The sequence below is a fragment of the Mesitornis unicolor genome, unplaced genomic scaffold (genome assembly GCF_000695765.1).
Source record: "Mesitornis unicolor isolate BGI_N332 unplaced genomic scaffold, ASM69576v1 scaffold20548, whole genome shotgun sequence".
In the NCBI taxonomy this organism is placed as follows: domain Eukaryota; kingdom Metazoa; phylum Chordata; class Aves; order Mesitornithiformes; family Mesitornithidae; genus Mesitornis; species Mesitornis unicolor.
Window position 1 is genome coordinate 2,980 of NW_010202812.1, and position 13,997 is coordinate 16,976.

Below are 13,997 nucleotides of genomic sequence, written 5' to 3' on the forward strand. Positions count from 1 at the left end.
TTGGGTTCATGTACACACCTCCCAGGCATGTAACTGTGGGCAGTTCTCCATTGATATTGACAGCTGGTGCACTCAAAAACAACATGCAGGGACTCGCCAACACATTTCCCTTCCCACCAGCCCCCTGCGGCAGTGTCATATTGGACATCACTGTAATAAAAATGTTAAAAGAAACCTTGTTGAATAGAGATGATAAAGGATTGACTTTATGTTTAGACAGTGCCTAGGGCTGCAGTGGGACGGGTTTTGGGGGTTGGTGTGCAGAAAGAGTGGTTGAAACTGCATCTCGTCTTCCTCTTGTTGGCAGAACTGTGTGAGGCTACTGGCTTGGTGACCTTGCTTTTCCTTGTCTGGTTGGGAGATCCCCCTCAAGTTTGGAGCATTTGTACATGGAATATGAAGAGGATGATGATATTTTTTTTGCAAAATGGATGAGCAGCTTCTGGGGCCACAACTTGATCGATGAGAATGAGAAAGAGAGTAGAGGCTACAAGAAACATCAGACACGACTCTTCAGTGAAAGGAGAGCCTCCCTTCCGGTAAGGGCTGAGTGCAGTTTTCTCTCTGTGTGTGATTTATGTATAAGTTTAAGTGCCATCCCCAGGGGCATGGTCCTAGAGATGTATGAGGATGAGTGTGTACACCTTGCTGAGTAAGCTCAGTTCCTACTGGCAGCATCTAATTTCCTTTTGAAATTAGCTGCCTGCAAGGGTCAAGTTTATAGTGCCTTTGGAATACAAGAAAACTGGCAAACTCCAAGATGAGTAATGATGGGACCAGAAATTTAAGAAGAAGGGTGTAATAACTGCCTAACTATGTATTACAACGTTGTTCTGTCTGCTAAGTGTGACTGGCAGAGATCAAAACCCTTCAGAAACTGGCACACATAAATGTTGTTTTCAATGAGTGTGTTCTCATGTGTAAAACTACATTATCTCATGTGTATTCATGGAATATGGACCTAATTCTGCAACTATACCCTCTTCAGAAAGTTGTACACTTTACTCCCTGAATGTAGCTGTTTGCAGCTACAATTTCAGCTAGAGGATGAGGTCCCTCCTTGTTTAATGCATGTGACTCTGAAAGCAAGGATGCAACACATTACAAGGCTTACATTGTGAAGTAAAATTTTAAGGGAGAAGCAGATTCTTTATTCTTAAAACAACAAAATAGTTGTGAATGGGACAGGGTTCACACACAGAGGCAGTTTTTTTAAGGCAGCTCATAACTATCTAACTGATTATCAAAATGAAGTTAAACTGAAAACAGCTGTTCCCAGTCTGCTCTTCACTTAAGACTGTTGCTTTTATTTCATCCCTAAAAAAGTGTTCAGTTGGTCCAAACCTGTCTCTTTTTTCCAAATATATCAGTTGGCTTACCAAAGATACTATGTTTCCTTACAAATCATTTTTCTCTTTCATCTTTAGATCATTATGGCTGCAACAAAGCAAATGCTATTCAAGAAACAGCTGTACATTGAGAAGGAGTATCTCCTTGTAGACAGCAATAACTTGCTATTGCACCTGGATGTTTTTTACAGTTGCTATAAATTATAACTACAGTAAGATTCATTATCACAAATGATAACTACTGTAAGATTCAAAACATTTAGTGTTACTTAAATATTGTCTTCATTTTATCAGAACAGTGCTATTAATCAGGAGGATTAATAACTGACATCAGGCTCCATCTCTTCTATAAGTTAGTACCTCCAAAGCAGATCACAATGTAACCTTTCTTCTTTGTCAACATTGTAAATGGAGCTAACACCGCTGTACTGGTGAAAATCGAGTCAGCAGGTTCTGTTGGCAGCAGGCTGTTGGCAAAAGTTCCTTGTGCAGATACAATGGTACTGCCAAAACAGCACAGCCAGCACACTTTATCTCATATCCAGGGCTGCTATATGGTGCATCAGCAATAGCACTGTCCTGCCCACATGAACTGCACCTGCACCAGGAGCCTTTTGGTATCACACAGCAAAATGCTAGCAATATAGCAGAAAAGGTGGATTTGCATAGCACTGGAAATTGCTTTCAGCTCCAAACCAGTATGTTGGACTTTGTAGTTTTTCATGTGCTGTATAAAGGCATTCAAGCCACTGCTCTTGCTTCAAACACAATGATAAACTCCTGTGGCATGCTATTGTGCTAGAGCCTCCCAAAATATGGATAAAGCTTTGTAGAACAACTCCCAAACTAACAACAGTTTTCATTATTTTGTCCTCAATATCTAAGGATACCTCACTAACATTACTGAGGTGAACATAAAATGCTTTTGCTATTAACATTCCCATTTTGCAGAGGGGAACAAAAAATTATATTCATCCTTCATGGGCTAACTGGCAAGACAGGCTAAAACTTGCAACTCCAGTCCCCTGAAAAGCATTAGAGTTGTTTTTTGCTGTGGGCCAACACTGAATGTGAAAACTGCCTGGGGAGAAACAAGTCATCTGTTTTCATCTCCTTTAGGTAGCTTGTTCCTCTGACAAACTTCAGACACATTAACAGTGATACCATTTTTGAAGCCTCCAGCTACAACTTTGCTTGACACACTCTAGTTACCCTCCATCATTTTGATTCAGGACAGTTTCTTGCCTCCCATTCTGTTGTGGGGAAGAGATAGGAGGCAAAGGAGTTTTATGACCCTATAAATGTATCCATCTTCAAGTAGACATTTCTGTTCACAGGAGGAAATCTGGTAAGAAACAGCTGAGAGTGAGAGCTGAACAACTGACCACTGTTGAAGTTATTAACATTTAATTTAAACTAAAGTCAGACTGAACATCTACCACAATATTGTTAGCACAGGTCAGTTGGAGCCTAGACCGAAATATTTTTAAGGGATATATGCTTGGCTATAAGCTTCTCAGAAGGAAAGAAAGCCATGGGACAGCATCTGAATGTCAGATGTTCCGAAGTAGCCCTAAAGTACTGGGGTCATGGTGTAAACTTCAGCAAACAATGAACACTAACACACTGAAGTTAATTTTCTTACTGACAGCTGTTCAAGCCCTCAGATCAAGCCCAAAAGATGGAAGCAATTCTCTTGTTTCCAGCAGAAACAGAGAAAGAGTATAGGCAAATTATATTAATATCAATATTGTGAAGTATTTTTGTTTATGTAGTTTTTGTGTGTTTTAGATGAGCAATTAGCAAAAGATTAGCTGTTGTGTAAATACTGAGCATGGCTGGCCTTTACACAAAAGCTCAAGCAGAAAAAAGGAGAACTAAAGAGTGTGCAAAACAACCCCTAAGAGCAGTGCTTGGTGCTTCTGGCTTTCCCAGCATCGACAAAATTCCCCATTGTGATAGAAGGGAGCTTTTATTATTCTTCCTTCCTATGCCTTTTCCCTTGTTTCACATCCTCCCTACTTCTCCAGTTTAAGAACTACTCAAGGTCAGATCCTAGGGGCCAATGAACAAGGGGAGTTTGCTGAAGAGACACCAGATGTAGGCACAAGGCAGCTGCTGGGACAGGAGCAGGTATTGGCGCTGTGCTCAGAGACCTTCTGCACGGAATGACAGCAGTGGTGGGTGCCCTGTAGTGTGCAGATACTGAGACAATCTCTGTTGCCAACAGCTGCTGAAACTTCAGGAGGGGAAGCAAAAATTAAAGCGGTTTTCAGCCATTTTATTCACAATGTTACCAAGTAGTCAATTTGGCACAAAATGCCTGTATTAAATTTAAAAGACAGGAAGAAAGCCACGTGGATTTTATCTAAAGTCAGTGCCAGATCTCCTTCACTGCTGAGCTTCATTTTTTGACTCTCTCAGTTCTCCATAGAGTCAGTCTTAAATGAAAGAAGACTAATGTACTCTACTAGTTATAAGCCACAAAATGTCCATGCTTGAGCAGTTGTGTTAAGGCTCCTGTTCTCTGTAGGGTTGAGTTTATAGGACAGCAAGATGCTAATGTGTGTGAGCATGCTGTCCTTCTAGCTGTGGTGGCATGTATCATGCAAAGGCACTGTGAGAGAAGGCACAGTCACATATGTATGTGTAGCTTTATCCTTAGTCCACTGAGGCATTTCAGAGGAAAGCCTGTACCTTTTCCGGACTGTTGCTGCTATGTCAGTATGTGAACTGCAGTCTTTTTTTAAGGACTTAAGTATAATTCTGTTGGTGAAGGGAAATTAAAGAGAAATGTCTTAGTAAAATAAAACATCTACAAACATTGCAAAACACGCTTGATAGAAAGCCATCATCTGTTTGAGCTGTCCTGCTTTTTCCTGCCCAAATCCTCTGAGAACAAACACCAGTGATTTTACTGTGAGACAGTTTTTATTTCCAGGAAAAAATATATGTTGATGCCATTAAAATGACACGGAAGACATTTAATTTGTTGAGCTTGACATGGCATGTGTCTCTCAAGCACAGTGTGATTGCTTTGATACTTTTTAAAATAACAATACAATATGACCTTACAGAAATTACATCTGTATTGATTGGTTTCAAACCAAAGTTAAAATAGTATGGCAGAAATCGTTACTGCTACTCTCAGAGGCAGTCGATAATACTAGCTACTGAAATAAGATTGTATCTGGAAATGAAACTGTACCAGTACCATATGATCCGAAAACTCTTCTACATCAATGCTTCTGTTAAGTATAAGACTTATGTAAAAGAACCAAGAGTTTCTGTGAAAATGCAAAATATAGATTAAGAAATAGCAGAGTATATGGCCCCAGGAAAATGTATTCTCAGTTACTACCAAGAGCTGCATGGGGCAACTAGTAATGAGGGAGACAAATCTACGTATATGGATCTGCAACATTTTGCTGGAAGATGCGTAATGCTGTCAGGTGTAGATTTACTGGTGATACAGCACATCTCACCAGGCCTGTCTAATGCGATATAGTCGCAACCATATGGATGCACAGCCTTACTATTCCGGGAAAGGCTGCACAGGTCCCTGGTGTGCTGATACATTTATAATAGTGTCTGGGCCAGAGTAAATGCGAATTTATACAGGTGATGTTTCAGGTCCCTTGCAGTCCAAAGTCTATAGATTTATGTGGCTGCTATATGAAGTTGATTTAGCTTTCCACTGCTGTTTGTTAAAAAAAACAAAACAAAACAAAGTAAAACAAACAACAACAACAAACCCCAACCAACAAACCATACTCTGAGTGTAGGGTTTTCTCCTGGATTTTCTTAGAAAGCATTGCAGGATCTATGGGATAGACCTCCAGTTGTTATAAAAAGTCACAGCTCCCTTGAAGCCAGCAGAGCTTCTCAGGGTTACTCAGTAGTTGAATGCTTAGCACCAAGCTAATGCAAAATCTACACACATTCAAACATGGATGCAGCAGCTGGGTGCCTGGAGTTCCATAACCTGACACCTGGCAGGGGAGGGGGTGTCTCATTTTTTATATGTGCCATCTCTCACTACCAACTTTCACCACCTGCATCTTGCCAGTGTTCAGCCCCTCACTTGGAAAAAACATCCACAGCTGGCAGGATTGGGGCATGCCTGGCTTTATGTTGTGGCCTTCTCATTCATCTTTTCTCCAGGTCTGTCTACTTCTAAAACCACCAGTACCTGACTCCACAGGACACAGCTTTTTTGTATCAGTTTAATCTCCTTTACAGACATTCTGTTAAATAATCAACAGGTTTTATCTGCATGTCAGGCCTGGGAAAATTGAACTACGTGGAAGCTAAACAACTATCTACTCCCTCCCCACTTTAACCCTACAAATCTAGTTGTAGGGAGCCTGTTTCCTGGTAGGGGTGTGCCCCTGAATGCCTTGAAAGTGCTCCCTCATCAGATCAGGACGAACGTGCCCAAGAAACCAGCAGAAAATTCAGATCTGGACAATAGAGCATCTTGTCTGCATGTAGGCCATGCTGCAAATTTGACACAACTGGTCTAGAAATTATCCCTGTCACACTCAAATGAACTCAAACATCTGATAAGACCTGGACCACATGTGGGTCAAACCCCATATCTGGCTTATCTGGCCACAGAAGGCTGGGGTTTTGCTTTATGAAAGTCCTGCCTAGAACTTGCTACCAGATGTGAGGCCTGAGTTTTTGAGATCATAAAGGGTCCCAGTTTCTTTTACTGTCAGGGGGCACAAACAGGACCCAGCACACTTTACATTTGAAATCCTCATTTAGTGCCAAAGCTTAGATACTCAAAATCAGGAATAAAAGCAAATTCTGCTGCTGCCCCTGCAAAGCAAGCTCCTGGTAGTGTTACTCTCCTGCACATAAGAGGGAAGACAAGGGAGTCTGAGCAAGGTCTCTCATTCTTCACAGCTGTTCAGAGAGCACTCTGTGGCGGGGAGAATCTGCCGTGCGTGCTCTGCTTTAATATTTAATACTCAACAAAGACCTCTTGTTTTTCAGGCCAGGCTTTCCTCCCTCCACACAACACAACTTCATGCTTCTACCAAAGGCTCATCTTCAGGCCATCTCAAGGGCTCCAAGGAATTTCAAGAAGACCAAGATGTCAAATGCCACTGCCACAGGAAGGCAAGCAGAACACCTTCAGCAGACAGCTCATGCCCAGAGACAAGATCAAACTCCATCCAGGAATTTGCAGAGTCCTTTGAAAAGCAATTGCATCTCAAAAGCAAACGCTCAGTTTCTTTGGTAGGTAACCACCAACTTAAGATCACTTCAGAATAAAAAAAAAACCAACCAGCCAGCAGGCCAACTTTATACCTGGTATAATTGGCATGGCATTGCCAGGGGAAGAGCAGAAACAAACTTCAATTAGAATTTCTCAAATGAAGTTGTCCTTACAATAGTGCAAACAAGGTTAAAGTGATGGTATCTTTAGTATGAGAATTCCTGATGTAGTGTTATCATCTAGACTTACTAGAAAATGTGTGTCTTCAAAATGAGACCTTGCACAGGCTGTGGCAATGTTTTCAGAGGTTTCTGTGGCTGTGTTAACAAAACATGACAATATAAAACCAGGTTTACTTCACTTCTGCTGTAAGAGCCACCTCACTTTCTCACTGCTGCTGACCTGGTTTAACTATATATGGTGTTATCTGTAAGACTGCCAGACATTGTGGTGTTTGAGAGGCATCTCTTTTACCCATTGGGACTCCATCCTTCTGCTTTCTTCAGTGTTACCACACAGCTGCAGGAGCAGTGATTGCTATAATGGCTGAACATATTTTCACTATAAGGGCATACTGCCAGCAGGGTATTCTCCCCCCATTTCATCTTTTCTACCCATCATTCAGTTCTGAGGCATAAGCATGTTCTGTATTGTGTTGGTGAGGTAGCCAAAACCAACCTTTTGTCTCTGGCACTAACACATTTTTATTATTATGATACATACTATTGCATGTATCATACAATGGAACGAAGGTTAATAAACCCTGATTCACTTTTAAGTATCAGAAGAACACTATTAAATTCAATCACCTTATGAAAAAGCTGTGCTTGAATAACACTTGACTTTAGCAGCAAATAAAACCAGAATAAAGTATTGGGTTTTTTTATTTTTAAGTTTGTTAACACTGACAGTTTGTATGGAGAAGTAATTTTCAGCTTTCTTTGCAGACCTTCTGTGTAGCAACAAGAGAGGAAAAAAATCACTCTTCGATAAGCAGCATCATTACATGATCAGTCCCACAATTACAGTTGTTGCATGCCCAGTCCTCTAAGAATATGCAGGATTATGGTGGTGACACCTCTGATATACAATTGTTAAGATTTTAACTGCATTCTCTAACCTTCTTTTCCCCCTTTAGGAACTGCTCAGAATTTATTTCATTTGGAACTTCACATTGCCTCATTTGCCAACCCTGACCAGTGGTTGTCTGGTTTATCATTTATCAATTCTCAAAAGTGGCTACAGCTAGAAAGTCTGTGAGTGTGTAATAACTGTATGATAGGTATAGTGAGCATAATGCACTAAATACACCTTCAGTTCCAGTTAAAAATAGAGATTCTGGTACCCTTCTGTAATCCACAGTGAGGGGTGCTGAGCTGTATTTTAATCAACTTTTCAACTAGACCAGATTGTTGTCATTTGCTCCATTACCATTGAAGTCTGGGAGATGTGAAAGACTTGAGAATCTCGAAGAACTGAAAAATAGATGTTAGAGATCTGAAAGGAAATTTGAGAGTGAGCTTAAAATTGTAGCTCCAAATGGAGCAGGGTTTTTTTTTGCATTCAGAGCTCTGTGAGTACAATTCAAACCAAACTTTACATGACTACACAGGTTAAAAGAAAAGTGGGGGAAAGTTAATCCCATTTCATCTCCTTCCTTGCATATTGCTTTTGTCTTACAAAAGTGGTTTTGAGGACACTTCATGACCTTCAGCACTTGTTTTCAGTGAGGTCTTTGCAGCTAGCACTGAACGGCCTTCAGGCACATAAGGATGAATCAAATGAAAGGACAGAAACATGGAGTCTGGGCAGAAATATGAGGGTCCCTCCCTTTTTCCCTCCATTCTCCTCTCCTTCCTCAAGACCTCCAGGCAGGTAACCCTCCTACCATACATAGAGTGTAATCAAAAGCATGTTGCCTTTTGCTGAGTTTTAGAGTGACTGGCTTGGGCCTTGAATTTGAGCCCATCGTGTTAAAGCTGATCTGGCTGAGGTAGGTAACTGGAATATTTTATTATATATTACTAGTGAAATAGAATAATGAGATTTTGTTGTTCATGTGGGAGTAATTTTTAATTCCCTGCTATTTGTCTCCTGCCTTGTAGCAACCTGAAGGCATGAAAGAGAGAAGAGAAAGATTGCATTTGAGAAAGAACAAGTCTCACAAGAGAATGGGAGAGAAATTAGAGCCAAGGAGAGAGCAGAAAGAAGATGGAGGTTCAGAAGTTGCACCTGCAAAACACAACAAACAGTTTCCATCACATGCAAACATTGAGAAAGGATATTTATGCACAGGCAGCTAGAATGCATTGAAGTAATGCATTTTAACACTCCCTGAAAAGCAGAGGGAGCATTCTTTTTTTTGTGGTGACTAGAAGGCCTGTTAGCTAGAAGAAATCCTGACCTGTAAAATAAAAGTAAAATTCAACTGCATCATTGACAGCTTGTTACTACCGTTTTGTCTGTACTTTTTCCATTAGGAATGTGACCCTTATCATAGGAGGAGCGTATCTGGAGCAAGATCCAAACTAGCGATTAACCACCATAAGAGGGTTTCAGGCAGATTTAGCATTGCAGCAGGAGAGTGGTGGATGTGTTCGGGAGAGCATATATGTATTACAGAGCTATGCAAAGTCATCCAAAGCCTTATGTTTCTCTTTTAATTGAAACCAGGCTTATTTATAGGTTTGGGAAGGAAAAAGTACACACGAACTGCCACCTGCTTCCTGACCCTGACATTCATTGGCTTGGAAACCGGTATCTTTTTTCTTTTACGTTCTATCAACACCAAACCTACAGAAGTAATAGAAGAGAAGTCTCCGAGTTCTCTCCTATACCTTTGTGATGTTTCACTTCTCTCTGTTTTCCCTCACTGTCACTGGCAATGGCTCTTGTTTCTCTGGCATCATCCCCCAGTCCTCTCACATGTCCCCAGTCCTGTTTCCCCAGTCACACAGCTAGTTCTTCCTCTGAACTTTAACCTCAGAATATTGTCTCTTTTGTGGCCTTCCACATCTCCATTTACTACTTTATAGCTCTGACTCATAGCTACCAGCGTCTTTAGCTACATCTCTAGTTCTGCCCCATCAAACTTTGAGCATTGCTGAAAGTTCTCCGGTAAAAACGGAGATGTTCTGCCTCTTATACTTCCCTATAATCTCTTCAAAGGGTTTTCCACAGTGATGGATTGCAACTCTTTTCACTTTTTCCCTTTTCTAGAACTAGGGCCAAACCAAGGGAATGGGAACTGTCTCTGTCTATGGTAAGCAAGGCTTAAGAAAACTCTGTTTCCACTGGGTGAAGACCCCACAGGGTGAAGACCTCCTGAACTCAAGTGTAAGTCTCAACAACTATAAGTAAGATTTCCTTCTATGCAGAGGACATCCACCTCCACATGCTCGTAAACACATACTCCCACAACACCCCCACGCCTCCCTTCTTCACCATTTAAGTCTTCCCTGCAGAGAAGAACCCTGCCCTCTGGGAATATTTTCAAGAAAGCCTGATTTGGATAATGATGGAGTCATAAGCAAAACTCAAAGTCTGCTGGGTATTCTTCCTGTCATTTTCTGTGATTAATGAAGATCTTATTTTACTTTAGAGCCTTAATTTTGAATGTTCAGCCTTTTAAAAGATTAGGGCATCCTTAAAACTTTGTAACACTTATCTCCATTAAAGGATTGTTTTTCTTTTTAACTAGGGATTTGGGGGATATATAAGAAAGCAGTAGAACCCTTGCTGATGCTTGTAAATCTCTTCTTGCCTGATAACATATATTATAAACTAATAAATCTGACTGAAAAATGTTGTTTCTATGCATAGTTCCTATCCTCCTCAATCCAGATTGGATATTCATGAAGTTCTTCTGTCAGCCAAAACTTCCATGCAGATTACTTTCCTTTCATAGCCTTAATTTGAAGACTGCATTACAATAGACCTGGACATAAAGGCACAGGGCCAGCTATGCCTTAGTTGCTCAGATAAAAGCTCTCACATGCAACCTTTCATGTAGCAGCTGGCCCTCACATCTCATGAGAGCTGAATGCTGTGGCTGCACTGGATTTTACTCCCTCTCCTGCTTTCAACAGCCCAGTTGTATCCCAGCAGAACGAGGAATGCAAAACTAGCATGCTGGTTGTACACCACACCTGATGAAAAGGAAGCGCCAAAAAGAGCTGAAATAGAAACCCATGTGTGCCTGTCTCCAAGCTGCTGTTTACCATTTCCTCCAAAGCACAGGCAAGCATCTCTGCCACCAATGCAGCCTCGCAGGTCTGCCTGCAAACAGTTCTTGTGTTTATCACTGAACTTCATATCTCAAATGGGAGAGTCTGTAGGTGTCCATGTACTTTCTGTGATTCCTCTTGCTTCATATCAAATCTGATTGGACCAACGGCCCTTCACAGGTTAGTCCCATGTAGTCTGATATAACACTATTACTTAGAAAGACTGAAACTTGCATGATAGAATGAAATAATTCTTCACAGAAATTAACAATTATTCCACAACAGATCGAGTATTTGGGAAGGAAGATACTCATTCAAAGAGGAATCTGTTTGCAATGGGGCATGGCTGATATTTCTGTTTCCACAGAAAGTGGAACTAGTCAGAAAGACTCCAGAGGGGTTTCATTTTCACAGAGGGCACTAGTTTGGTTGTGACTGACATAAAAAATAGTCACTGCTTTGATTCCTATCTCCTTTTCCCAGAGCAGCTGTGCTCAGTGTGGGTGTTTTCTGCACACACACCCATTCCCAGGCAAGCGCTGTTTACTTTTTCCAAGAGTGGATGGCTACAAGTTGCATCAGAGTCCAAACCCTGGACACAAAGGAGGTCAGTAAGTGGGAAGCAAAGACAAAGAGACCAAAAAATATCTTTTCCTAAATGCTTACTAACAGGTAATGTTGAAAGCCTGAAACAGTTTTACGACAGAGAGGAACCAGCAGGCAGCAGAAGTAGGTTTACACTGCCACTGAGGGCTGTGACTCAGAGGCCTGTGAAAGGACATTTCAGACTTGCTGTGGCTCATGGGTGAGGGACCACACTGGCAAAACACTCATCTCTGTGGATAATTTCCAGTGCTTCAGGCTAACTAAAAGTGCTCCTGTGGGAAGTTAGGGCATGGGTACATGCAAGCATTTCAAAAGCAAGATCTAGTTATACCCCAGTGCTTTCTAAGAGAACTTCTAGTGTGGTTACCTCGTCTTTTAAGTGGGCAACCTCAAAGCAAAATATTTGTGCTTTAATGCTTCTGAGGTGTTGTTTAATTGCAGCATGGTTTTGAGGGTGGATCAAATTTTAGGTACTGGTTAACATATTATGTATTAGTATATAGTATGCCAGGCCCCACAAAGGCAAAAGGAAGCAATAGCTATATTTATGTACATGCTTGCAAAGCTGCTTTCTTGGAAAAAGAAATGGAAATATTTGAATGCATAAATAAAGCAAAACAACTGCGATATATAACTGAACAAAAATATAATACCCATATAAAAAAGAAACCTAATATTAAATATGAAAAATGAAGATGTTCATCTGTACTTTTTTGTTCTTTAGCACAGAAGAAGGTATTTGGGTAAGCACAGTCAAACCTGATAACTGAAATTATTCACACAGAAATGAATCATAATCATGAGACCTTGAGTTTATACAGCCATCTGCCAAAGCCATTGAAAACAATCAGGTCTTGAAATATGTCCAGAAAGATATTGTAGCCAAAACCTAGTCATTTAATGAAATAAGTGAATACTGGCATCCAACAAACTTCATAGATAATGCCCTGCCTGCAGTTGCTGTGCCAGAGCTTCAGCTAACTGTGTACAAACAAATGCTAAAATAAACACACTTATCATAGAAAACATTTCTTGTAGGCGCTTGATTTTCATTTGCTCTGTTGTGTTAGATGCGATTGACAGATGGTATTCCTTCTTTTAGGAGGATCTCTCTGAATTCTAGCCCAGTCTCTACTGTACTTTGGGAAAAGATAACTTCTCTCAGCTGTGTCTTGCCTCTGAGGCCAGACAGAGAATAGGAGAAAAAAGTGATACAGGGAGCATCAAAGACTAATATTTTCTCATATTTGACACATTCTTATCCTTCTTATATGCTTTTTGAAATGCTTTAGTTCATGCAATTTCTAAACTGATTGATAGTACGGACACACCAAAACCTGCGACAATCATACATTAATTTTCATCAGAAAGTGCACAGAGTCCTTACACAGCCTTCATTCAGCCTGTTGAATTAGTCCTATTTCTGATGCTGAAGCATCAAAAAGGAGCTCTCTTCTAGCTCCAAAGCTTGAGCAGAACAATTCATGGAGAACATTCCCCTGAACTTCCCTGTAATCATATCCCACTATACAGGGTTGATGGTGAGGTTCTGTTCCTTTGGAAAGCAACTCTTTCTGGACCTTTATGCAATGAGTCTCAGTTGATATTCTGCTCTTCCTATGGGTACAAAGTATCTGTTAAATGTCTCTCACAAATATTTTAAATCTAGTGGGTCTGCTCCCTGAGGACACTTACACAGAGAATTTTGGCTGTCAGAAGGCAGCTAGAGTGATTTAAGGTTAGCCTTCCCACAGCCAGCACAAGTTTATGCCTGGAAGTAAGGGGTGCTTAGGACATTCCTTTGTGCTGATGGTCCCAGCAGCAACAAAACCTCCTCAGGGAGAACAAAATAACTTTGAGCTGCTCTCATCTGTGCAGGAGTAGCAGTCATAGGTTAGCCCAGAATTTGAGATGCAAAAAAATTTTTTATGAACTCCTTTGCTGTTGTGCACAGCTCTACTTGTCCTCAGCTGGAGAAGAGGCTACTTCAGACAACAGATTTTCCATTCCTTTAATGGATTTTGCAAGGAACAAATTTAGTCCCTCAACAGCATAATCCAGTCCTCAACCATATGGTCAACAAACATCAATGGTAATGTTCATTGCTCATTAAGGTAACTCATTACAATTTGATTACCTAGCCAAAAGCAATTCTGAGTTAAGGTCATTTAAGACTGTCCTGGTTTGAGCTAAATAGAACAAATTTTCTATTTAGTGATTTTACTTTTCAGCTCGGTCTCTTCTAGTGGCTGAACTTGCTGAAAACGAGTAGCAAGTTTTTCCCAGACAGTGTGAAGTGATAAGCTCAAGGCCAAGTGTCTCACCATGGGTGCCGTGTCTGCGCCTACAGCGGGAGAGGTGGACCCAAAACTGACCAACGAGGTATTCCATCTGACATATGTCATACTCAGTATAAAGCTGAGGGATCACAAGGGTCTCAACCCTTCTTCCATCTTGGAGCCCTTCCATCTCAGACCCTTCTGTCTGTCTCGACCCTGCAGTGGCCAAGGCCTGAGCAGACCCCTGCTAGTTTGTCTGCCTCTGATCCTGACTCGTGTGTTCCTGCATCCTGCTCCCACCTGCTGC

General features: G+C 41.1%; 1 protein-coding gene across 1 annotated transcript; it reads left to right on the forward strand.

Moving 5' to 3' along the window:
* Window positions 1–307: 307 nt before the first annotated feature.
* Window positions 308–9,017, forward strand: LNP1 (leukemia NUP98 fusion partner 1). Its single transcript, XM_010190520.1, has 3 exons — window positions 308–539; window positions 6,354–6,599; window positions 8,685–9,017. The coding sequence occupies exons 1-3, from the start codon at window positions 390–392 to the stop codon at window positions 8,880–8,882; spliced, it is 594 nt and encodes a 197-aa protein (XP_010188822.1). The 5' UTR covers window positions 308–389; the 3' UTR covers window positions 8,883–9,017.
* Window positions 9,018–13,997: the final 4,980 nt, after the last annotated feature.

Excerpts from the sequence above, each read along its gene's own strand:
- LNP1 (XM_010190520.1), top strand. The coding sequence starts at position 390 with ATGGAATATGAAGAGGATGATGATATTTTTTTTGCAAAATGGATGAGC. Across the intron at positions 540-6,353 it reads AAAGGAGAGCCTCCCTTCCG|GCCAGGCTTTCCTCCCTCCA; the intron begins GTAAGGGCTGAG and ends CTTGTTTTTCAG. Across the intron at positions 6,600-8,684 it reads GCAAACGCTCAGTTTCTTTG|CAACCTGAAGGCATGAAAGA; the intron begins GTAGGTAACCAC and ends CCTGCCTTGTAG.